This window comes from Canis lupus, chromosome 9, assembly GCF_003254725.2.
Source record: "Canis lupus dingo isolate Sandy chromosome 9, ASM325472v2, whole genome shotgun sequence".
Taxonomy (NCBI): Eukaryota; Metazoa; Chordata; class Mammalia; order Carnivora; family Canidae; genus Canis; species Canis lupus.
In genome coordinates this window covers 23,693,933-23,718,613 of record NC_064251.1, presented here as the reverse complement: position 1 = coordinate 23,718,613, position 24,681 = coordinate 23,693,933, and the positions used below count along the sequence as shown (strand labels likewise).

General features: G+C 50.8%; 2 protein-coding genes across 2 annotated transcripts; both read left to right on the top strand.

The window, feature by feature from the left end:
* The first annotated feature begins 117 nt into the window (after positions 1-117).
* PSMD3 (proteasome 26S subunit, non-ATPase 3) lies at positions 118-14,909 on the top strand. The gene is made up of 12 exons (XM_025440027.3): positions 118-659; positions 3,255-3,445; positions 5,176-5,313; positions 6,906-7,042; positions 7,763-7,953; positions 8,125-8,228; positions 12,274-12,388; positions 12,492-12,611; positions 12,755-12,858; positions 13,118-13,273; positions 14,208-14,258; positions 14,453-14,909. Exons 1-12 carry the CDS (start codon positions 440-442, stop codon positions 14,528-14,530), a joined length of 1,605 nt encoding a protein of 534 aa, XP_025295812.1. The 5' UTR covers positions 118-439; the 3' UTR covers positions 14,531-14,909.
* A 5,668-nt stretch (positions 14,910-20,577) lies between these two features.
* On the top strand, positions 20,578-23,451 carry CSF3 (colony stimulating factor 3). Its single transcript, XM_025440821.3, has 5 exons — positions 20,578-20,973; positions 21,086-21,240; positions 21,663-21,770; positions 21,911-22,057; positions 22,413-23,451. Exons 1-5 carry the CDS (start codon positions 20,961-20,963, stop codon positions 22,575-22,577), a joined length of 588 nt encoding a protein of 195 aa, XP_025296606.3. The 5' UTR covers positions 20,578-20,960; the 3' UTR covers positions 22,578-23,451.
* The last annotated feature ends 1,230 nt before the right edge of the window (positions 23,452-24,681 follow it).

Sequence of the window (24,681 nt, the reverse complement as noted above, 5' to 3'; positions counted from 1 at the left end):
CCGCACCCGCTCCACGCTGGTTAGAATGCTCTTAGGAGTCTGATGTGATCCAGACTGGAGCCTGAGGGGCCATCTGGTGGACACGCACGGAAATGCACTCCGGAGGAACGTAGAAGAAACTCCACACGCTGAAGCACTCCAAAGAACAAGGGGCAAACCCATACAGGCTCCTCCCTGCTCCTTCCTCGAAGATCCGCCTCCATCCTGCACCTCGGCCGTTGATTTCTTTCGCTTTTGTGGACTCGGCCTTCGGCCTGTCGGGCCTGGCGTTTCCCAGAAGGCCCAGCGCCGGGAAGAGGTTTGCAGCTGCTCCGTCATCGTGCGGCCCGTCGCGAGCCCGCGCTTGGGTGCAGGCCCGGCTCGGTTCCTGGTCTCTGGTGGGAGGATTCACGCGAGGCCCCGGTCTCGGTCCCCGGACTAGGCCGCGACCCCGGGCGCCATGAAACAGGAGGGCTCGGCGCGGCGCCGCGGTGCGGACAAGGCGAAGCCGCCGCCGGGTGGAGGGGAACAAGAACCACCGCCGCCCCCGACCCCCCAGGACGTGGAGATGAAAGAGGAGGCGGCTGCGGGTGGCGGGTCAGCAGGGGAGCCTGACAGCAAAGCGGCGGCGGCGGCGGCGGAGCACTCCCAGCGAGAGCTGGATACCGTCACCTTGGAGGGTACGAGAGCCCGGGCCGGGGACGTGCCGTGTTCACGGATGACAGCGCCCCGGTGATCCAGCCTGTCCTCGGGACCCCAGCGCAGCTTCCGCCACCCCCGATTCCTTAGGATCACCCCCGCTGCCCGCTGCCCGCCCCCCACCACCCTGACACTCCTGACCCCGGCCCTAGTAACCTCCTCTCCGGGCTCCGGGCTCCTCCCTTAACACACCTCTTCTCCCCCTACCTGCGTTGAATCTAGTAGGTCCCGCTGGGCCGGTGGTCTCCCTCCGTCTTTTAAGGCCCCTCTGACCTACTCTATTCACATCCTATTCTAACACCCCCACATGTGATTGGTCCCTCTAGAAACAAACCAGTGTTTGTATTTATGGCGTGAAGGGGGTCAGGGTGATGCCCATGAATTTTAAGACTTTACAAAAGTTTTCTGTTGTCTTATCTACGCCTGGCAAACTCCCTTGAGAGAAAGAAGCTTTTCTACTCTTTTCTGTAATTAAGGTGCCGTTGCTCTTTCTCTCCCTTCAAGCCCTTTTTTCTGTTCCTAAAGAGTTTAAAAACACATTACAGACTTTGGGTGTTATCCTTGAGTTCCTAATACATTCATCCTGAACTATGTAAGTCCCCCCCACCTCCCATTTCTTTTCTCCTAGGTGCTCATTCCCTAGGATTGTTCCTCCAAATTCACGGTTCACTTTTCTCAGAGCGTCCTGTGGGCATTTGGAGTGAGCAGAATGAGAGCTTCCCACTGTGAACCTGGTGCTGTTTTCCCAGCTCTGGCTCAAGCGGGCCCAGACTGTTTATGGTGTTTTCTCTCTAATTGCATGAGAACTTTGCTCAAAAGCATTGAGATAAGCCAAGTTATCCTCCTGGGTGATGTGTTTGAGGATGTAATGTTGACTGCATCTGCCCCTGTCAAAAGTTGGGCAACAGGCTCAGTTTCTAATCAAGATCCTCTTACCTAAAATGATGATACCCGGTGGCAAAGGTGCTACCGGGCACATACATATGTTTCTTATAAACACTTCATTTTGTTGTTAGGAAGGAATTCATGTTTCCTTGTAGAAATTTTGGAAAATATCAGAAGCAGGGAGTAACATGAACCATGGTTAACATTTTTTCCTAAGAATTTTTGAGCTGTTCTCATGCAATTGAGATCAAGCTATACAGACAGTTTGGAAGAAGGCCTAACCAAATACAGATGGTTTTGTGTGCTTTCATCTAACATATCCATAAACATAGCATTCAATTTTTTCCAGAAACATTTATTGACTACCCGATGTAGTGGCTAAGCATACAAACTCTGGAATTAGTTTCTTCATCTCTATAAATGAAAGTATAGTACCTACTTCACTGGGTTGATGTAAAGATTAAGATGCTTAGAACATGTGCCCAGCACATGATGAACACATAGTAAATTAAGCCCTTTGTAATGTTAGCAGTTATCATTATTGTGCCATTAAGGGGACCCAGGCACCCTATACTATGTATACAAAGGTAACTAAGAAACTACCGATTCAGAGTATTCCCTTACTCCTGGACACTTCAGTTGTGTCAGTTTTTTACATCATAAATAGCTTTGCAACGTCTTTGTGGCCCAAGTTTTTAACCTATCTTTATGATTATTTTTTTGGTATAGATTCTCAATATGCCTGAGTTGAGAGAGTAGATCTCTTTTAGAGTTTTGAATAGGTAGTGTCCAGAGAAACTGTACTGATTTACAATATTACTAACAGAAATGTTGTGTTCACCCTGACTCTATGTTAGGATTTTTTCTTTTTCTTTTTTTTTTTTTTTTTTTTTTTTGAAATTTATCTATCATAGAGAATGTACAAACGCACAAGCAGGAGGGGTGGAGGGAGAGGGAGAGAGAATTTCAAGCAGACTCCATGCTGAGCATGGAATCTGACACAGGCTCCATCCTAGGACCCTGAGAGCATGACCTGAGCTGAAACCAAGAGTTGGACACTGACTGCACCACCCAGGCACATCCACCCATGTTATGATTTTTTAAATATTACCAGTTTGGTAGTTGAAAACATTTCCATTTGCAATTATTCAGATGCTACTGAAATATATTTTCATGTCTGTTAGCTGTCTTTTTGTATTGTCTATTTATGTTTGTTTTTACTTATCCTAATTTATGCAAACTCTGTAAGGAGTATGACTCTCTGATCACAGTTGCTGCAAATATTTTTCTTTTGTTTACACAGATACTCAGATTTTTTTTGCAGAGTAGAGCCCATCATTCGTGTGTGTGTGTGTGTGAGAGAGAGAGAGATTTCTCCATATTGTTTACACTTAGAAAATAAATCTCCACGTGTTTGTCTTGTTTTTTTATTTCTTATGGTTGCTTTTCCTTTCTTCTTTTTGTCACCCTCTACCCTTTTCCTTACCCCAGCTTTTTTTTTCTTTGTCTCTTGGTTTTGTCTTAAAATCATTGTAGGCATCTTGTAAGTATTGTTTAACCATATTAGGCAAAAGAAGTGACTGGCTACATCTCGCCCTTTTATAAGAGGTTCCCTAGACCACTTGCCTAGAGTGGTGGGAGGAATAGGAAGAGTTAGAAGTAACATTTTTCTCTTCTGTGGTCTTCCATAGACATAAAGGAGCACGTGAAACAGCTGGAGAAGGCAGTATCGGGCAAGGAGCCTCGATTTGTGCTGAGGGCCCTGCGGATGCTGCCTTCCACATCACGCCGCCTCAACCACTATGTTTTGTATAAGGCTGTGCATGGCTTCTTCACCTCAAATAACGCTACTCGAGACTTCTTGCTACCCTTCCTGGAAGAGGTAAGTGAGTCAACCACCCGCCCCCCCCAGCCCTCAATGTAATTGTTTCCCATCCTAAAGACCTGACTTATTACCTGCTATAGCTGAGTAGTGAAGCAAAAAGCAGGCCGTTTTAATAGTCATTTGTCCACTAACAAGGGAACCATCCTTCTGCCTTGTAGTGTCATTCTTCTGAATCAGGGGAAAAGAGCTGGGAATCAGGACCCTTCCAACCAAACTCAGTTCCCACTGCTCCCCAGCAGAATACTCTCCTCCAGTTGAGTGGTGTCTCCATTGTCCTAAGAGAAGGTACCACCACCTCTCTGCCTCTGAAGCCTCACCATGGAGAACATATAAAATAGTGACTAAGAGCACAGGCTCTGGGGACGCCTGGGTGGCTCAGTGGTTGAGCATCTGCCTTTGGCTCAGGGTGTGATCCCGGGGTCCCAGGATCAAGTCCCACATCAGGCTTCCTGCATGGAGCCGGCTTCTCCCTCTGCCTCTCTCTCGATATCTCTCATGAATAAATAAAATTTTAAACAACAACAACACAGGCTCTGGAGGTAGAGTTGAATTTGAATCCCAGCTCTACCATTTGGTACCTGTGGGACTTGGACAAGTGAGCTAACCTCCTTATGTTTCATTTTCTTCCTTTGCTAAATGTGGCAAACAGATTTGGGGGACAAAGAGGTGGAAAGGAACATGTGTAAAGCTCTTAGAACCGTACCTGGCACATAGTAAATGCTGATGAAGTTTGTTTGGTGCTGGCAGCGGACTCTGTGTCAAGAAAGACTTCTCCTTTTCTGTGTAGCTATACAATACCCGTTATGTCCAGGTCCTGCCCCTTCTCAAACCTAAGTGTCCCTTCAGCTATCTCCGTAAAGCCATCATGGACATGAGCTATTCCATAGAAGAGACTCAAAAAAAATCCCTTGAGGTGGAATGGTGAAGAATTTATTGTCTGGGAAAAGGGAAAAGCACTCTTCCCCAACATCATCTGGGAAAAAAAATTTTAACCTGTATATTTCTTTTCTTTTCAAGATTTTATTTATTTATTCATGAGAGAAACAGAGACGGAGAGGCAGAGATACAGGCAGAGAGAGAAGCCAGCTCCATGCAGGGAGCCTGACGCAGGACTCGATCCCGAGTCTCCAGGTTCACGCCCTGGGCCGAAGGCAGATGCTTAACTGTTGAGCCACCTAGGCATCCCTAACCTGTATATTTCTAAATACACCCCACATGTTTCCCTTTTGAACTGTTGCACATTATTCCAGTTTTGGTGACTAGATCTTAAAATAAGTATGACATATATGTCAGTTACCCCCAAATTTCCTTTGTTCCTACCCCCAAAAAATTGGATCTCATTATTCTTGATCTCATCTCTAGAATTATATTACTTTATTAAATTCTCTTTGATAAAATTTGCAGTGGTTCCAAGTGTGGTGGTTTAATTTCTCTACTTAGATTGTAGGCTCTTTGAGGGGTCCTTACATCATCCTTTCCATCCCCATTATGTTCTATGAAGATGTCTGTTTTACTTCTCTAAGCCTTTTTTTGTTTCTACTGCCAGCCTCCTTGACTTCCTTTGGAAGGAGACTATGCCATCTTTATTTTTATATCCCAGCACCTAGAAAAATCTTGCATATAGTAGACACTCAGTGAATATTTGTTGAAATGCATCGTGAGTGAAATACATTCTTGCTTGGTTGATCTGACTGAGCTTTTCCACAGTAATTCATGGTTTCTCCTAGCCCATGGACACCGAAGCTGATTTACAGTTCCGTCCCCGAACAGGAAAAGCTGCATCAGCACCCCTTCTACCTGAAGTGGAAGCCTACCTACAACTCCTCATGGTCATCTTTCTGATGAACAGCAAGCGCTACAAAGAGGTATCCGGGACCAGCGAGCGAGAATAACATGCCCCAAGCAGTGCATGGGGTTGGTGGGAGAGAATGTCTCTGGTGAAGAATTGAAGAGAGTCACTGAGTTCTTAATCGTCCCCCTAGACTCTTCCCCCATGTAGAAACATACCTAACCCCACATCCAGGGATACCCCCTTAGCTCCTGTTCAGATACCATGGGAAGGGGCTGGCAGCCGCCATTCTGTGCTTATCTGTGGCACAGTGCAGTGGATTCTGTTTGGAAAAGGAGATTTGGAGACAGAAATTTGACTTCAAATCCTAGCTGTATCTTGGACAAATTAATTTCTCCTGGCTTTATATCAGATGGGAAAAACAATGCCCAACTCACAGCATCACCATTGACATTAAATAAAGTACTACCACAATGATCTTCATATAGTAAGCTTTCACAGTATTTCAGTAATTGGCAGTTCTTTTCATGGGACTGAACAACTCCATGGATACTGTACTGCCACTGCTTCCTCCAGTTGGGGCCAACTTCTTTGTCAGTCATAGCCACTATCCAGAAACCACACTCAAGAAATGACGTCCAAGGTCCAGGATGCACGGGTGGCTTAGTCAGTTAAGCAACTGACTCTTAATTTCGGCTCAGGTCATGATCTCAGGGTTGTTGGATCAAGCCCCACATTGGGCTCTACGCTCAGCTGGAGGGTAGGGGGAGCATCTACCTGAAATTCTCACCTTTCCTTCACCCCCATTCTGCTCTTTAGTGTATGCACGTACCCACCTGCGCACGTGCTCTCTAGAATAAGTAAATCTTTTTTAAAAAGAAAGAAGTGACAGTTCCCTCTGCTCCATCCTGTTTTGTTTTCTCCTTGCCTTGCCACAAGTTGATTTTTGTGTGTTTTTAGACATAATTCACCCCCTTTAAAGTGTGCGATTCAGGGGCACCTGGCTGGCTTTCAGTAGAGCATCCAACTCTTGATCTCTGGGTAGTGAGTTCGAGCCCAACATTGGCTGCAAAGATTACTTAAAATAATTAATTTGATTGGATGCATTTTTTAAAAGTGTAGGGCTCAGTGGGTTTTGGTATGTTCACAAGTTGTACAGCCATCATCACTGTCTAATTCCAGAATAATTTCATCACCCCAAAAAGAAACCCCATTGCTGTTAGTAGTTGCTCCCTATTCTCCCCTCACCCCAGCCTCTGGCAACGACTCATCTACATTTTCTGGCTCATGGATTTTCCTATAAATGGAATTATGTAACACATGGCCTTTCATGCCTGGCTTCTCTGACTTAGCATAATGTTTTCTAGGTTTGTCCATGTTGTAGTGTGTATTCAGCCCTTGTAATGGATGGATAATATTCTGTTGTATGGATATGCTGCATTTAACTTCTCCATCCGCTGGGTGATAGACACTTGGGTTGATTGTTTCCACTTTTTAGTAATTCTCAGTAATGCTGCTGTGAACATTTGTGTACAGACTTCTATGTGAACATACGTTTCCAATTCTCCTGGATTTATGCCTAGGAGGGGAGTTGCTGGCTCATATGATAGCTCCTTGTTTAACTTTTTGAGGAATTGCCACTTGATTCTCTTTTGGCTGCCTCCCCAGGCACAGAAGATCTCTGACGACCTGATGCAGAAGATCAGCACTCAGAACCGCCGGGCTCTGGACCTTGTGGCCGCAAAGTGTTACTACTATCACGCCCGGGTCTATGAGTTTCTGGATAAGCTGGACGTGGTGCGCAGGTACAGGTGGCCAAGGTCTGACCCAAGGTTAAGAACTGTCCCCCAGGCTCTTCCCTATACTCCAATCAAGGGAGGACTAATCAAGCGTAGGAGGATGGGCTGGAAAACACTTCACTCCTCTGTTTAAAACTTGTGGTGGCTCCCCATTTTCCTCAGGGAAACGCTGAAGTCTTCATGATTGCATGTGAGTCCCGACGAGGTCTAGCCCCTGCTCACTGCCTGCTTGACTCTACCTCTCACTGCTCCCTGACTCACTTCTCAGCCACACTGACCTCCCTGCTTTTCTTGGAGCCAGCCAGACACGCTCTTCCCTCTGCTCACAATGACCTTCTCCCTCCTTCAAGCCTTTGTTTAATTGTTAAATTCTCAGTGAATCCTACTCTGACCAAGGTATTTCAAATGGCCACCCCATCCTTCTCGCCTCCTATGTTCCTCATCACACTTACCCTGGTTTCTGCATAGCCCCGATCTTCTGTCATGCTCCCTAAGGCACTTATTTATCACAACTGTCTCACCTATTTGAATGTAGAGTTAGTTGTGTCCTTTTTGTACACCTAGAATAGCGCTTCACACCACAAGCACTTGATAGTTAAATGTTCAATGAATAACCAGAAAGGCAATTTGTGTCACTCTTTTTGGAATTGAGAGACAATAGAGAAGTCAAAGCCATTCAAAGAGTTATTTGAGGTGTTTGACGTCTTTTTATTTTCCTTCTTGAAGCTTCTTGCATGCCCGGCTCCGGACAGCCACCCTTCGGCATGACGCAGACGGGCAGGCCACCCTGCTGAACCTCCTGCTGCGGAACTACCTCCACTATAGCTTGTACGACCAGGCTGAGAAGCTGGTATCCAAGTCCGTGTTCCCTGAGCAGGCCAACAACAATGAGTGGGCCAGGTACCTCTACTACACAGGTGAGCAAGGGGTCCCACCCCTCAAGTCAGGGAGTGTGTCTCAGGTTCACGTGATGCAAATTTCCTGAAAATTTAGTGTACTTGGTGCCTGAGGGGCCCATTTTGGCACTCTGGTTTGTAGGGGGCTTTGGATGACACCATTCTTTGATCCACTCTCTTTTCCACACTCAGGGCGAATCAAAGCCATTCAGTTGGAGTACTCAGAGGCCCGGAGAACAATGACCAATGCCCTTCGCAAGGCCCCTCAGCACACAGCTGTCGGCTTCAAACAGACGGTGAGCAGCAGCTCTCATCCCTTCACTGCTTACTCATCTGATAATGCTTTAGTTCTCTTTCCCTACTTCGGGGCCAGGGGAGGCATCCTCAACCTTCATGATCCAGAGGTTAAATTGCATGTCCATTTGTGTATAACATTGATCAGAACACATTAAGCAGACCCTCCCTGCACCTCCAGTGGTTTATGTTCAGAGGACTCTCCTTCGTAGATGGGATTAGAATATTCCTGATTCCCCAGCACTCCTTACAGTCATTCCAGGCATGGGCCTGGATTGCGTTGAGAAACCCCAGGCTCTTTACTGGTCCCTCACATGCCCATTTGAGAGCAATGTTTTCTGTGGCCCGGGAACCCAGAAAATCCCCATGAGGCTGACTGATTCAGGTGTGGATAAGTCTTGGTCACCTAGAGCTGTCAGTCACCAAGGCTTTTTCTGAGTGCTGACCTTGGTGTTGAGCACTGTGAGATTGCAAAAGATTGTTACTCAGAAAGGCTTGAGGGCCTGTGTAAAGTCACAGAGCCTGGTAGCCAGAATTTGGACCCTGCTTTCCCAACCATGAACACCTATTTCCACCTCAACTTGACCTCTACCTCCTAATGCCCTTGAAAGAGAACAAGATGGGATCCCTGGGTGGCGCAGCAGTTTGGTGCCTGCCTTTGGCCCAGGGCGCGATCCTGGAGACCCGGGATCGAATCCCACGTCGGGCTCCCGGTGCATGGAGCCTGCTTCTCCCTCTGCCTATGTCTCTGCCCCTCTCTCTCTCTCTCTCTCTCTCTCTCTGTGACTATCATAAATAAATTTTTAAAAAAAATTTTTTTAAATTAAAAAAAAAAAAGAACAAGATGAAGATGACTAAGAATGACTAGGTCAGTATAGTCAAGTTCAGAAGTTGAAAGAAAGGTTTGGTTTTGGTCAAATAATTAAAGATACCTTAAAGAAAAAGTTAAATTTAATCTGGTTTTTGAAGGTAGAATTTTCACAGAAGGGAATGGCTTTTCAGACATATCATGATACATGTGCAGATTATTAGATTGCTTACAATATATGACATACACTAAAGTTCCTAAAAATACACGTAATCAACGTATAAACTGTGCAGTGTCTGGAAAGAGGTGTGGGGTAAATCAGAGTTCTCAAATCAGACTTTACTATAGATGGATAAGGTTTCTGGGATTTCTGTGGTGGAGCCAGGTGGGAGGAACAGAGAGAGCAGAAGTGAGATCTTTGGCCAGCAGACTATTGACGAGGAAGCCAGAAAAGAGATGGAATGGTTGCTTGAGAGAGGAAGAAGAGTTGGGGGAACTTCCACCCACAGAGACTTAAGCAAATAGTGGTAGGCCAAGGCCTTGGAGGAGCTAAAGAAGGGAAGGGTTAAAGAACACAGGTAGAGAAGCTGACTTGAGCTAAAAGCAGGGAGGCGGAGAATGTGTAAAAAGAGGCCTCAGCTTTGAAGTGGAGTCCACAACAGAACACTTTGAAAGCTTATCCATCCATAGTAAAACCCACATTCTCGCCTTGGGTGATCTCAGCTCAACGCTGACCTCCTGGTGCTTCACCAAAGTCTATTTCTAACTGTCTTAGTCTGCTGGGGCCATCATAACAAGCTACCACCAGCTGGGTGGCTTAAGCAACAGCAATCTATTTCCTTATAGTTGGGGAAGCCAAAAGTCCAGCATCAGGGTGTCAGCATGGTTGGTTTCTCCTAAGGGTCTCACTCGTAGACGGGCGTCATCTTTTATTCTCTTGAAACTGTCTTCCCTCTGTGCATGACTGTATCTTAATCTCTTGTAAGGACACCAGTCATTGGATTAGGACCACTCATATGACCTCATTTTCCTTAATCTCTTTAAAAGCTCTGTCTCCAAATGCAGACATAGCTTGTTTTACTGCGCTTTTTACACATACTATATTTTTTATAAATTGAAGGTTAGTGGTGACCCTGCATTGAGCAAGTGTCTCTGTGTCACATTTTGGTTATTCTTGCAACATTTCAAACTTTTTCATTATTATATCAGTTATGGTGACCTGCAATCACTGGTTACATGATTTGTTGAAGGACGAGATGATAGTGTTTTTTAAGAAAGTATTTTTAGGGATCCCTGGGTGGCGCAGCGGTTTGGCGCCTGCCTTTGGCCCAGGGCGCGATCCTGGAGACCCGGGATCGAATCCCACATCGGGCTCCCGGTGCATGGAGCCTGCTTCTCCCTCTGCCTGTGTCTCTGCCTCTCTCTCTCTCATTGTGTGCCTATCATAAATAAATAAAAAAAATTTTAAAAAAAAAAGTATTTTTAAATTAAGGTATGTACATTAAATTATTTTTTTTAGGTAATGCTGTTGCACACTCAGTAGAGTACGGTATGGCATAAACCTAATTTTTAGGTGCCCTGGGAAACCAGAAAGTCCCGTGACTAGCTTTAGTGTGGTATTCGCTCTATTGTGGTGGTCTGGAACACAGCCCATGATTATCTCTGAGGTACTGAGGGGTTAGCACTTCAACATACAAATTTGGGGTTTCACAGTTCAGCCTGTGATACTAATTCTGACCCCTCTTAATGAACACCAGACCTACGAATCTAGCTTCCCACCACACGTCTGTATAGATACTCCTCACACTTAGCTTATCAAAAATAGACCCCTCTGGGTGCCCCTTACCAGTCCTTCCTCCTGCTCTCCCGATAAAGATAGGAGCTTTGGAATGACCCCAGACTCCTCCACCCCGCCCCACTCCTCCTTCCCCATCACCCAGTTGTCTGTTGATTTGCCTCCATGTCTTTTGTATTTGTCTCCTTTCTGGTATCACTGGCGCCCTTGTTTGAGCCAGTAGCATCCCTGGTCGTCGTCTTCCCCTTTACGAACCCAGCTTTCACACACCTGCCTGACTAACCAGAGCGCTCTGCCTTGTCCAGGAAGCTTGCATTGCTCCCCATTATCTCCCCAATAGGGATGACAAGTTTTGTGAGGTAGTCAGGCTGGGGGTTATGAGGACACTACTGCTACCACTGCCGCTGCTGCCGCCACTGCCACCCATTTTAGGGACTGGGAAATTGAGGGCTTGGTTGCTCTGCTTTTCCTAGCTAGTGAGTGAAGACTAGCATTCTGTCTCCAAACTCTGAACTCAGCCTGGCATTCAAAACCGCACATCCCTAGGCTGGCCCAGCATCCCCCATAACCTTCCAGACTTCCTTGAGACATGTGCTACACTTGTCCGGTCTGTTCCTTTGACTAAAACATCCTCCCTCCTCCCCCTGCTTCATCTGAATCCTTACAGCATGTGTACAGCATGTGTTAACTTCTGCCTTTTCCCTGGGTTTCCCGTCACTCCTAGGTTACTCCAGGGAACAGGGCAGCATCGTAGGTGTGTGGGGGTGAGTGTGGGCACGATCTTATAACCTCTTGCTTCCATCATGACTCTTGCTTCGTCTGTGGTCCTGTCCATCCTACTTAGTGGGCAGCTCCTTCATTGCTGGCATCACCTCCCCCATTGTGGTTTTCCTCGCTTGGTGCTAAATCCACAGTAGGGAGCATCTAGAAATCCCTCACAGTTCTGTGGAGAAAGAAGGGCCGGGTTTTCCCACCAGCCTCCTGTACCCTACCCGGCTGCGGCCCATTCACTGAGGTTCTCCCAGTCTCCTCCTGTGCTTCTGCCTCTACACGTTCACCTCCTCTCCTCCAGCGACCAGCACCGTGGGCCAACTCCTGTCCCATTCTCTAGCCTCTGGGCCCTGCTCCCCCAGTGTTTCAGAGCCACAGGACCCTCCCCTCTGGCCTGTACCTCAGAGCATTGCCATTGCAGAGTAGCGTGCGAGTGGAGTGGCAGTTGAGATGGAGCTTAGGGCTCGGCATGGTCAGAGGGGCAACTTTGACCTAGCTGCCACTATTCCCAGTACCTGGCTCCCGGGGGCATGCCCAGCTCTACGTGGGCCTGATTGCAGTACCATCTTCCCCATCTCGCAGTGTGTCAGACTGCACTGAAGCCCCGTTTCTCTCTCTCCTCCCTCCTGCTGGGGCTCCCTGCCCTTTGTGTTCCTGTGTCGCACACCACCAGGTGCACAAGCTCCTGATTGTGGTGGAGCTGCTGCTCGGGGAGATCCCAGATCGGCTACAGTTCCGTCAGCCTTCCCTCAAGCGCTCGCTCATGCCCTACTTCCTTCTGACCCAAGGTAAGGCTGGTCCCGCTCACAGAGCTTGCCAAGGTCTGACGCTGTGGCCTCTTCAGTGCGTTTGCCCATTTGTGTCATCTGATCCACTCCTCTCCCCCTCCAGCTGTCAGGACCGGAAACCTAGCCAAGTTCAACCAGGTCCTGGACCAGTTTGGGGAGAAGTTTCAAGCAGATGGGACCTATACCTTAATCATCCGACTGCGGCACAACGTCATTAAGACAGGTGTGGATCAGAGTCTGAGGGGCCACTGGAAGAGCAGGACCCAGATGAGGCTTCTGCAAGGAATGGGCAACCCTAGAGATATCCTTGGGTGGGTGAAGGGGCTGTGTCTACCCTGCCCACCCCAGTGCTGCTTCCTCCCCCAGGTGTGCGCATGATCAGCCTCTCCTATTCCCGAATCTCCCTGGCCGATATTGCCCAGAAACTGCAGCTGGATAGCCCAGAGGACGCAGAGTTCATTGTTGCCAAGGTGGAGCTGATTCGGAGAGGGCAATTGCCACGTTGCTGCCACATTTCAGGGGATGGGAATGGAAGGAGATTGACCAAGGGGGAGGGCATGGTCTTTTCAGAGAGTGCCGGTCTTACAGTGTGAAGCCAGGAAGTTGCCAGAGAGAATGTGTACATGAGTGAGTGTGTGAGAGTGTAAGGAGGAAAGGGACAGGACAGGGTGTTCTTGGATTTAGAAGATGGGCTTTCTGGTGACTTTGTATCCCTTTGGGGGCCTGCAGGCCATCCGGGATGGCGTCATTGAGGCCAGCATCAACCATGAGAAGGGCTACGTCCAGTCCAAGGAGATGATTGATATCTATTCTACCCGTGAGCCCCAGCTGGCCTTCCACCAGCGCATCTCCTTCTGCCTAGATATCCACAACATGTCTGTCAAGGTGAGAAGCCGGGGCTGCAGAGGGGGTTTTGGCAGCATCCAAGGACTCCCCAGAGGAGATTAGCCTAGTTCCTGACCCATCTCTGTAAAGTCACTAAATGGCAGGGCAGGGGGCCCCAGAGGGAGCAAAGAACTCGTGAGCCTGTAAGACCTTCAACAGCTTCTGAGGGTATGGTTGCCAGGGAGGACTGGATGGATTCAGGGAGCAGGGTTCTAGATTTGCTTCCAAATTTGAGTCACTCACTTTCTCTGAGCCTCTGTTTCTCCATCCGTGAAGCTGATGGTGAGATTACCTGCCCTGCCTGCTTCAGGGCTGATGACATTAAATGCAGTCACTGTCTCCAGGCACCTAGTGAAGCCTAAACTGTGGGGAAGCCAGGATGGGTATCTAGTTCCACAAAAGGCTATGAAGCCCTTATCCAGTGGCAGACACTGACTTGGGTGCTGGTACTGTGTGCCAAGTATTTCCTGGTCTCTTCTTGCCCCAAGAAACTGGGGATGTTGTTGCTTTGCTTAAAATCAGGTAAATGCCGCGCTCAGAGAGACAAAAGGCCCTTTGCAACTTGGTCCCCTGTGTCTGTAGCCTTACTTCTGCCTGGTGAACCCTCCTCTCTCCTCCCCCTCCTTGCTTTTCTTTCTCCCCCCACCCCCCAGCTGGCCCCACTGAGCTCAGGCCAGGCGTTTTCACACATTGAAACCTCTGCCTGGAATGCCGTTCCCCCTTTCCCCCACCAGTGTGTTCCCTCCCTCCCCCTCCTCCTCATTTAGCATGCTATAGTAGTAATTTGCCTGCATGCCTCGCTCCCCACTAGACCAAACTGGAGAGCGAATGACCTTATTCCTGTCGTGGTGCCCGGTACACAGAAGCAGCACAATAAACGTATGTTAAATGAGTGCCTTCTCTTCATCTTACTCCTCTCTCTACTGTGCTTCAGGCCATGAGGTTTCCTCCCAAATCGTACAACAAGGACTTGGAGTCTGCAGAGGTAAGGTGCCTTTTGCTTTGGACAAGACCGAAAGGTCAAGCTTTCCTCCAGAGAGGGAAGAGGGAGGCAGTTTCTGGAAGGGCTCGGAGCTGCTCTGAAGCTTTGTGGTCCCTGCCTTGGGGTGGCTGGGTGAAACACTGTGAGAGCCCTGCTGGCCCCCAGCAGCCCAGCCCTCTCCCCACCTCTTGCCCCAGGAACGGCGTGAGCGAGAGCAGCAAGATTTGGAGTTTGCCAAGGAGATGGCAGAGGACGATGACGACAGCTTCCCTTGAACTAGGGACTGAGGGGGGCGGGTGGTGAGTGGGGACTGGCTCTTTATCTTCCCCCTCAGGGTCCCCTGCCCAGGGAACCGGCCCCTCTCCTGTACATGTCTCACAGACTCCGCATGTGCAGGGGGTGAAGGGTGCAGGGAGCTAGCCACCCCCACCTTCACCCCAGGACCCCTCCCCAGCCGGTGACAGCACACGGTGGGCAGGAGGTGGGCAGGTGGCCTCCCCAGGGCAGGGTCCTGGCTACTGATACGGGCAGCAGGATGGGAGGGGAGAGCCCTGTGCTCTCCAGAGAGCTGGGGACTGGAATTGGGACATGGGTTGGGTTGTATGTTTTTTGAAGCTTCAATTATGATTTTTAAACAATAAAAAGTTCTCCAGAGTTCTTTGTGCATCATTTAATGACACTGCTTCACTTTCACACCTATGGGTATTGACAGACCCAGATTTTTCTTGCTCTTGGGGGGAATGGCCCAATGTAATCATCCAGTATGACTGGTTGAGGATGATGCCAAAGACAGGGTGAAGAGGTGATCTGTCACCAGAAGGGCCTCTCCTATCTAACTGGCTAGCCAGTATTGGGCAAGTCACTAAACCTCTCAGTCTCCTTCCCCACATCTGTCCAATAAAGGACTAGACTCAGTGACCTGGCCCTAAAGTTAGAAATCTAGACCTCTTGGGCAGCCCGGGTGGCTCAGCGGTTTAGCGCCGCCTTCAGCCCAGGGCGTGAACCTGGAGACCCGGGATCGCGTCCCACGTCAGGCTCCCGGTACATGGAGCCTGCTTCTCCCTCTGCCTGTGTCTCTGCCTCTCTCTCTCTCTATGTCTCTCATGAATAAATAAATAAAATCTTAAAAAAAAAATCTAGACCTCTAGATGATCAAAGAAAAACTGGGAGTCTAGCCCTCAGGTGAGGTTTGCAGAGGAGAGAAGGGGCTCTCATAAGTCTGCTGCAGTTGGAGGAGAGCAGGGCTTTCCCCAGTTGGCCCTTAAATATGGAAGACGGGCTCCTCCCTGAGAGCCGAGTGGGGTCAGGCAGGAGGGGGGCCCTGTGGCCCCTGCCCACTGACACTAGCTGCGGATGGTGAGGAAATGTGTCTGCCTAGGTCTTGAAGTCTCCTGGCCACTAACAGTGGTAACTCCCCATCTTGGGCCATTGAATTATTGCTACGTTCTCTGCTCCTGCCAAGCGCTCTGTTACCTGAACACAGCCTTGTGGGTTTCTGCCTCTACTTAACTGTCTTCCCTCCCCTGTGGTGCTCTGGCTCTCCACCTCCTGGATTTCTACACCTCCTCCAGGCTTCCTGCCTCACAGTGATTTATCCCCCTGGTTTCTGGAACACTCACTTGAGATCAGATACTTATAGGAGATGGTGTGAAAGTCTTAACCTTCCTAACTAGTTTGTAGGTTCTTAGAGAGCATGAGGCATTTGTATCCTCCCTGGGCTTTGCCCAGTGCGTGGCACACTGGGTTCAATGAAGTCTTGTTTGTTAGAGGAGGTACACTCTCTCCATCACAACTGAAGATTTTCATCCCCCAATAACCCTAATTTCCATTAAAGGCATGTTTTAGACTAGCCTTGCTTTTGTTCCTCCTCCCATCCCAGCCATGGTCACAGTGATCTGGCATTGGCCACTTCCTTTAAAAGAAAAAATTGCCCCCTGCCATATAATGAAACCCTTCAAAAAAAAAGTTATTTTGGGGGCAACTGGCTGGCTTAGTCGGTTAAGCCACCAATTATTGGTTTTGGCTCAGGTCATGATCTCGGTTGTGAGATCAAGCCCTGCATCGGGCTCTGCACTGGACGTGGAGCCTGCTTAAGATTCTTGCCTTCTTCCTCTTCCCCTCCCAGCCCCCTCCCCTGTGGTCACTCATGCACTCTAAGAAAAAACAATTTTTAAGTGATCTCTCTTTCTAATGTAGGGCATGAACCTACAACCCCAAGATCAAGTGTCACGTGCTCTACCAACTGAACCCCCAAGGTTATAAATCCCAGCACCAAGCCCTTAGTCCCTCAGACCCTCTCCTGGTTGGTAACAGATGGTCCAGAGAGTGTGTCACCCTGGTCCAGCGCACTCTGGATGGTGCAATTGTTTGTTTTGTTTTATGACTTTTTTTTTTTGAAGGGTTTCATGACTTGCTGTGATTCCCTGGTTCTCACCCACCTTGAGTCTATGGACTCTTTTTCTGTCTGCTTGCTGTCTGGAAGTTTCTTGTAATTCATTCCCGTGAGCTTGGTTTTCTCTTCCCAGAGAAGCTTATTGCCCTTTTTATGCTTGGAGAGCTCACCGTGTTCTCCACTTTCTGGGTGGTGGTGGTGTTTTAATTAGAGAACTACAGAAGGGCACCTGGTGTCTGCCTTTGGCTCAGGGCACGATCCCGGGTCCCGGAATCGAATCCCACGTCGGGCTCCCTGCATGGAGCCTGCTTCTCCCCCTGCCTGTGTCTATGCCTCTCTCTGTGCCTTTCATGAATAAATAAATAAAATCTTTATTAAAAAAATAGAAAACTACTATTAAAAAAATAGAGAAGCAGGAAGAATAACAAATATCCATGTGCTTTCCCCCCCAGTTTAATAAATGGTGACACTGGTTATCATGCAAGTTTCCTCAACCAAGACAAACTGTTGAGGAAGCCGCTCTTGTTCCTTTCCCAGACCCTTGCCTACCTTCTAGAGGCAGCCACTCTGATGAATTCAGTTGGGCAGCTTTCCAGTTTATGCTTTAATACATTTTGTTACATTAAAGTAGTGTCTTGCACTTTTAAATGATATATCACATGAATGTAACTTGCTCTCCACTCAGTCTTGGTTTTGAGATTAGTGGTGGTGAGACCAGGCTCAGCACTGTCCTAGGCACTGCGAAACCGCAAATTCCTCAAGGAGTTTTCATCCTGTGACGACTTGGTGGGGGAGGCGCATGTGGTATGAATGGACCACGATTTATTTAGCCCTTCCCCGACTGGGGCGCGTTGGTTTGCTCGGACATAGGATGCCACTGAGGACAGCTCCGGGAGTCTCCTGCTACAGGGGACTGTGTACATGGTGTGCAAACCTCTTAAAGGGCCGGATCGCACATTTTTTAGGTTTCTGAGCCATATGGTCTGTCACAACTCTTCATTTCAGTGCTGCACTTCTTGAAAGCGGCTATAAACAATATATAAACAAAATTATTTAACAACCCTGGGGTTTGAATTTCATAGGATGTTTACATGTTATGAAATATTCTTTTGATTTTTTCCCCCAACCATTTAAAAATGTGAAACCCATTCTTAGCTCGAGGTGTACAGATCTTGGCTCACAGGCCAAGTCTGCAACAAATGAGTCACTCCAGAGGCCTTAGAAAGAGGCTCCAAGTCCAGGACCAGATGAAAACAGGAAGCATGAGGGGAAGTCGCCACCGGTTCTGGCCTTTGAGAAACACCTGGGAAAGCCTTTAGGAGGCTGGACGGTGGAATGACCAGTAGGGGTCTCTGGAGCCAGTGCCTTTGCCAGTGCATCATGGCTTCTAACAAGCCCTGGCTCTCTACTTGGCCTTTATTGTCCCTCGGGTAAGGCTTAAGTCTGGATTGAGCCATTCTCCAATACAGCTATCTGAACAGGAAGGTAGTGTAATGGGGAGGATGCGAGCTGGAGAAGCCTGGTGTCACATCCTGTCTGCTCTGCCATGACTCGTTCTGTGATCTGGGCAAGACCCTTCGCTTCTCTGAGGCTGTCCCTTGTCTATAGTGGGAGTAACCCACATCCTTTTACTAGGTTTGTAGGATGAAATGACAAGAGTGTAATGGAAGGTGCTTGATGTACAAGAGGTGTCAAATAAGTGTCAGCCAACATTTGGATTTTCTCCCTATGGAATGGATGTCAGAACACTTCCCGGGATGAGCAGTTCACTTTCCCCTGGATGCTGCCCACTCCATCTTCTAACACTTCTGATCATTGGAAAGCTCTTTCCCTCTGTGGAGCTGAAAACTCGCCGGCTGTGGCTTCCACTCCCTGGGCCACTTCCAGCCCTGGAGACCCGGCAACAAACCCCCTCCTTCCCTTCCCCTGGTCAACACAGCCTGCTTTCTTCAAGTGGGATCTTGAGTCCTTTCACCCTTCTGGCCCCCCTCGTTAGAATTAACGTGTTCTCTCAATCAAACATCCTACACACTTGGACTATAGGTGAAGATAAGAGTCTGGGCCTGGGGCTGCCCAGCCACTGGTGAGGAAGGCCAAACACTGGTTAAGAGATCCGATGGTTAAGGAGCTCTTGGGTGGCTCGGTCGGTTGAGCATCCAACTCTTGAGTGCAGCTCAGGTCCTGATCTCAGGGTGGTGGAATCAGGCCCCGTGTTGGCTCTGTGCTCATGGGGAGCCTGCTTGGGATTCTCTCGCCCTCCCCCTCTGCCCCTCCTCCCCCACTTCTAAAATAAAATAAATAAATCTTAAAACAAAAGAATTTAAGACTGTGGCAGAGAGCAGACCTTGATTCTGCCACTTGGCCAAGTTACTTAACCTCTTTGAGGTTAGATTACTCTTCTGTAAAAGGGGAAATGGTTCTAGTATCTTTCTCATAGGCTTATTGAAAGGCATACCTGGGGATCCCTGGGTGGCTCAGTGGTTTAGCACCTGCCTTTGGCCCAGGGCCCGATCCTGGAGTCCCGGGATCGAGTCCCGCATCAGGCTCCTGGCATGGAGCCTGCTTCTCCCTCCTCCTGTGTCTCTGCCTCTCTCTCTATGTCTATCATAAAAAATAAATAAATGTTAAAAAAAAAAAAGAAAGGCATACTGCTCTCCTTGTGTGGAGAGGGCTCAGCACAAGGTTAGGGGCCTTGTGGAGTCAGATGAGTCCTCTGGAGGTTCTTTGGGGGAGGATGAAGGGACACGTTTGTGGAAGTGAATTTCCTGCCCCCCAGTTCCAAACCCACCCCTCTGCTGCCGCAGAGCTGGGCACAGAGCTGGCCCCAATCAGCGCATGGTGACCAGCTACCCAGCGGGAGGTGGAAGTGGGGAGCACCCTGAGGCCCTGGGAGGACAGGGGACTAGAGGCAGGATGCGAGTCAACAGGTGAAGGCCCTGCCAGCTGTGGCCACCAGGGGGCACCCCCGCCCCAGAGATGCCCTCACCCAGACAGACACACCCACTCCTCATCAAAAGGTGTCCTTCCTTGGCTGGTGCTGGGGTAAATTGAGACAGAAAGTGACAGCCTTGGGCGTGGCAGGGCAGCCAGCTAGGCCGGCCCGTGGCCGTGGGAAACCTTCAAGTCTGATCTGAGGCCCAGGCTGCAACCCTGAGTCGGAATCGGCTCTCCTTGACCTTAGGCTAGGCCCTTCCCTCTCCGGCCCAGTTCATGGGGTTTAGAACCGAATCAGAGACTGGCGCGGTTCTGGGGTTTGGGGCTAGGGCAATTTCTTCTCTCTGCCCCCCAGCCGTTCTCCGCCTCAGGGCAGCGCACACTCTGGCAGGCAGTGACCGGGAAGCCACGTCAGGGACCTTCCCCCAGCTCCCAAGTGCTGGGACACCACTGGAGGGAGGGGGAGCGCAGGAGGAGGAGGAAGGGCAAGGTCAGGTGAACCCAGAGCCCCAGAACCTCAAGGGTCTTGCTTCATTTGGGACAGACATCCGGTTTCCTTTGGTTTCTGCCAGGATTCCGGGGGCTTGGAGGAATGAGTCATGGGGGGGAGTGGGGGGTTCCCAGCTAACCAGTTCAAGATAGGGACCTGGGATGGTGCCCATCAAAGTATGGGGTGGAGACAGGAGGCTAGATCCCAACGGCCCCATCTCAGGCCCCTGGCCTCTCAGGAGGGGGACTCAGGAAAGCAGCCTCTTGGGAGTTTGAGGGGTAGAAAGGGGGGCAACTAGCTTCTTCCCTCCAACTCTAGACTCTAGAGTCTAGGGAACAGGTAGCTCGGGGATCCCAAGGGGGGTAGCGCCAGGGGGCTACTCCCGCAGATCAGGCAGGGGAGGGAGGGAGGGAGGGAGAGAGGGAGGGAGGGAAAGAGGGAGGGAGGGAGGGAGGGAGGAAGGGGCTGTCCCTGGCCTGCCTGGGCAGTGTGGGCCTGACTGGCCTCCAGGCTCCTTGGCTCTTATCTGTGGCTCAAGCTCACTTAGTTCAGTGCTTCAGATCAAACACCCTGGGGCAATTCGGCCTGGGCGGGGCTGAGGGGAGGAAGAGTGTGAGGGGGATCAGACGTCAAAGAACGATCAGAGATTCCACAATTTCACAAAACTTTCGCAAACAGCTTTTTGTCCCAGTGCCCCCCTACATTGTCCTGACACCAAATTTGCATAAATCCTAGGAAATTATTACTAAGCCCTGGTCGTGGCACCAGGTAATTTCCTCCCGGGCCTCCATGGGCTCCTCTATAAAGGCCCTCTGGAGCCCGTCCCTGCCAGAGCCCAGAGCCTGCAGACCCACCCAGACCTTCGGCTAAGCCTGCAGCCCAGAGCCCCATGAAGCTGACCGGTGAGTGTCCTGGCCCCAGGGAGGGAGGCTGGAGTGGCAGAGGGCTGGGAGGGCCCCCGGGCCCTGCAGTGGACCGCAGGGCTCCTGAGCCCCCCACCCCATCTGCTCTCAGCCCTGCAGCTGCTGCTGTGGCACAGCGCACTCTGGATGGTGCAAGAAGCCGCCCCCCTGGGCCCTACCGGCCCCCTGCCCCAGAGCTTCCTGCTCAAGTGCCTAGAGCAAATGAGGAAGGTCCAGGCTGATGGCACGGCGCTGCAGGAGACGCTGGTGAGGGAGAGCACCGGAGGGGACCTCGGGGCTGGGAAGGGGGACCCAGAGCGGACAGCTGAGGGCAGGCACAGGGGGGAAGAGCTGAGGGTGGGAAAGGGAATGGAGAGAAGATATGATCAGGGAGGGACGTGGGAGAGGAGAGACCCAAGGGAAAGGGAAGAAACTCAGAGGTGGAGCCATGGAAGCCTGGCTAGGAACCGGGGAACAGAGTGCTCAGGGACAGGGCTCAGAGCAGCTGCTGGCTGGCGGGCCGGCCTGCCAGGATCGCTGTGGAGGGCAGGATGGGGCTGAGCAGCCTGGCAGCGGCCTGGGAGGGCTGGGAGAGAGGGGAAGACCTGGGAGAGACGGGGAAGGTTAGGAAACAGGAGCAGCCGTGGCCCTGTCAGGTGCCCCTCACTCAGCATCCTTACTGTCCCCAGTGTGCCACCCACCAGCTGTGCCATCCTGAGGAGTTGGTGCTGCTCGGGCACGCTCTGGGCATCCCCCAGCCTCCCCTGAGCAGCTGCTCCAGCCAGGCCCTGCAGCTGGTGAGTTTCTGGAGGGGAGGAGGGCAACAAGGAGAGGGAAGGATGGTCTGGAAGTCTCCCTGGACCCCCAGGCTCCAATGTGGGGCCCTGAGAGGAGCGTCCCAGGCAGCACGTCCTGACTCCTCTACTCCATCCCCCAGATGGGCTGCCTGCGTCAACTCCACAGCGGCCTCTTCCTCTACCAGGGCCTCCTGCAGGCCCTGGCAGGGATATCCCCCGAGTTAGCGCCCACCTTGGACACACTGCAGCTGGACACCACCGACTTTGCCATCAACATCTGGCAGCAGGTGAGCCTCATGGGAAGTGGCAAGCCTTAGGGGCCTGGATGGAGCCGGTCCCCAAAGATCAGGCTGCAAGCCTGGGATCCCGGTTCTTTAGGGCCAGGGTGAGAGCATTCCCAGGGTGTGTGTCGGGAGCTACCACTCCATCCCAGGCCCCTCTTGCTGCTGGCCCTTCCCCGCTCTCCCTGGATGAGGGCAGGAACCAGGTCACTGGACCCTGAAACAGACCTGGGTTCAAGGCCTGACTCCACCATTAACTGCGTGGTGTCACCTTCCATGGCCTGTCACCCCTTTGCATTTCCTTATTCAAAAATGCCCACTCAGCAGGGCCTGATTGCAGATCTCATCTTTCCCCCCACAGATGGAAGATCTAGGAATGGCCCCCGCCGTGCCACCTACCCAGGGCACCATGCCAGCCTTCACCTCGGCCTTCCAGCGCCGGGCAGGAGGTGTCCTGGTGGCCTCCAACCTGCAGAGCTTCCTGGAGCTGGCATATCGCGCTCTGCGCCACTTTGCCAAACCCTGAGCAAAACCCTCCCCAGCCAGTGTATTTATCTTTATTTAATATTTATGTTTATTTAAATCTAATATTTAAAGATGAGGACAAACAGAAAGGAGCCCTGCACTCTTGGGTCCTTCCTGCCGTCTCTGAGTTTCATTGTCCTGCTTTTGCAGGGAGAAAAGCCCCTGTCTTCCTGTCCCCTGGACGGGGAGGTAGATAGGTAAATACCAAGTATTGATTCCTGTGACTGCTCCCTGGCCTGGCTCTGTGGTGGGCACTGGGTAGAATCCCAGTGACCCCCTTACCCCAAGGGTACCCACCTTGAGGCCCATGGAAGCATCAGGAAGTCTTCCAGGTGGGAGACAAAACAACCCTGTTTAATATTTAAACAGCAGTGTTCCCCTACTGGGTGCCCCCCCACTCTGGCCTCACCAGCTTGGCTTGCACGTGCCAGGTGGGCTGTCTCGCTTCTCCTCACGTCCCCTTCCCCACAGGCATCAAACCCGGCAGAGGCAGCCAAAGTGGGGAGGCTTGACCCTGGGGTCCCACGAATGTGCTGGGGAATCTAGTTTTTAAGACGTTTTCGGGAATATTTTGACTTCCAGTTATGGGGAGCCTCGGCATCACTCTCTCCTCTTTCTCGATGCCCTATGGCAACAATGACAAGATCCTGACACCTGCCCCACTCTCACCAGGGTCAGGATTCTGACCCTTCAAGGGCTGGCCAGCGGGTCATGTGTTGGCCCTACTGAGGGGGACTGGAAGTGGGGAGGGAAAGATGGGGGGGTTATGTGACACGTGAGAGGAACACGCAGCTCTTCATCCTCCACCTCTGCCCGTACCTTCTCACTGTAGCCAAACTTGGTGATAATAAAGTATTTTGTTTGTCTCCAGTAAATGTCCTTCCTCCTTCTTGGGTCCAGCTGGTGCCCAGCCAGAGGCTGGGAGGCGGGGAGTTGAATGGTGGTGGAAGCCAAGAGGGAGGGAAAGAGGGGGTGCAGGAGGCCATCCTCTAGCTCATCAACGTTCATGCTTTTAGCAGGGATTTCTCTTGTAGGGACGCTGGGCAGGTGCCAGGCTAAGTGCTAGGGATGTGGCAGCAGACCAGGCAGGCATGGCTCCTGCCCTCACAGAGACACAGCCTAGTGGGAGGACAGGACGCAGATGGGTCACCACACAGGCAGAGGGGAACGTGGGGTTGGGGTGGGGAAAGGGGAAACTTAATGGTCCAGACACAGACACTGAGCAAGGGAGGATTTAATATTTGTCATCTTCCATAAACTCCAGCCCATCCACGCTCACAGGTGTCCACAAAGGTAGAATGAGAAGTGCCGTTTAGAGATTAGGATCTGAGATCAAGGTTTCAACTTGGGTCAGAACTCAAGCTGATCTGAGCCCTGCACTCCTCTCCCTCAAGCTCTGCCTCTGACGGGCAAGGGAGCAACCTCATGCCAGCCACCATCTTCCTGCTGCTCTCAGCCTCAGGGGCTGCCGAGCCTGAGCTCACAGGGCAGCTGGGCAGGTGCATGTGAGGGAGATGCAGAGATTGGAGGGGCTGCTTCACACCACAGGTCAGATGCACTCCTGTGTCCCCAGCCGAGGATGCACCTGTGGTCCCACGGTGCTTCCACCAGACCTGTGAAGTCCAGACTGCCAGCTGGTCCCCAGGTCCCCGTCTCGAGGCTTCCCCTTGGCTCTTCAGGCACCTCCCACTTCCTTTTTTTTTTTTTTTTTAAGATTTTATTTATTTATGAGACAGCGAGAGAGAGGGAGGCAGAGGGAGAAGCAGGCTTCACGCAGGGAACCTGACGTGGGTCTCCAGGATCAGGCCCCGGGCTGAAGGCAGCGCTAAACCCCGGAGCCACCGGGCTGCCCGTGGCACCTCCCACTTCCCTTCCCAATCTGGGTCCTCAGAAAGGAAGGGCTGGCTGAGCAGGGCCAGAACCCCCAGCTGCATGGCTCAGAGCCCTCCTTCTCCACTTGCTCCTGAAGAAACCAGGACTTGGGAGATGTGTGTACAAGAAGAGCAAGGGTTAAACAGATCCAGCCCCTCAGCCCCTAGTCCTCCTCTGGAGAGGGGCAGATCAAACTGGAGCCAGTCAGACTCGGGGTGGGGTTGGGTCTCCTG

What these genes read in the sequence shown, in the direction of transcription:
- PSMD3 (XM_025440027.3), top strand. Translation starts at nt 440, where the DNA reads ATGAAACAGGAGGGCTCGGCGCGGCGCCGCGGTGCGGACAAGGCGAAG. An exon ending in ACAGCAAGCGCTACAAAGAG is followed by an intron (nt 5,314 to 6,905) that starts GTATCCGGGACC and finishes CTGCCTCCCCAG; the next exon opens with GCACAGAAGATCTCTGACGA. An exon ending in TCCACAACATGTCTGTCAAG is followed by an intron (nt 13,274 to 14,207) that starts GTGAGAAGCCGG and finishes ACTGTGCTTCAG; the next exon opens with GCCATGAGGTTTCCTCCCAA.
- CSF3 (XM_025440821.3), top strand. An exon ending in CGGCGCTGCAGGAGACGCTG is followed by an intron (nt 21,241 to 21,662) that starts GTGAGGGAGAGC and finishes TACTGTCCCCAG; the next exon opens with TGTGCCACCCACCAGCTGTG. An exon ending in CCAGCCAGGCCCTGCAGCTG is followed by an intron (nt 21,771 to 21,910) that starts GTGAGTTTCTGG and finishes TCCATCCCCCAG; the next exon opens with ATGGGCTGCCTGCGTCAACT.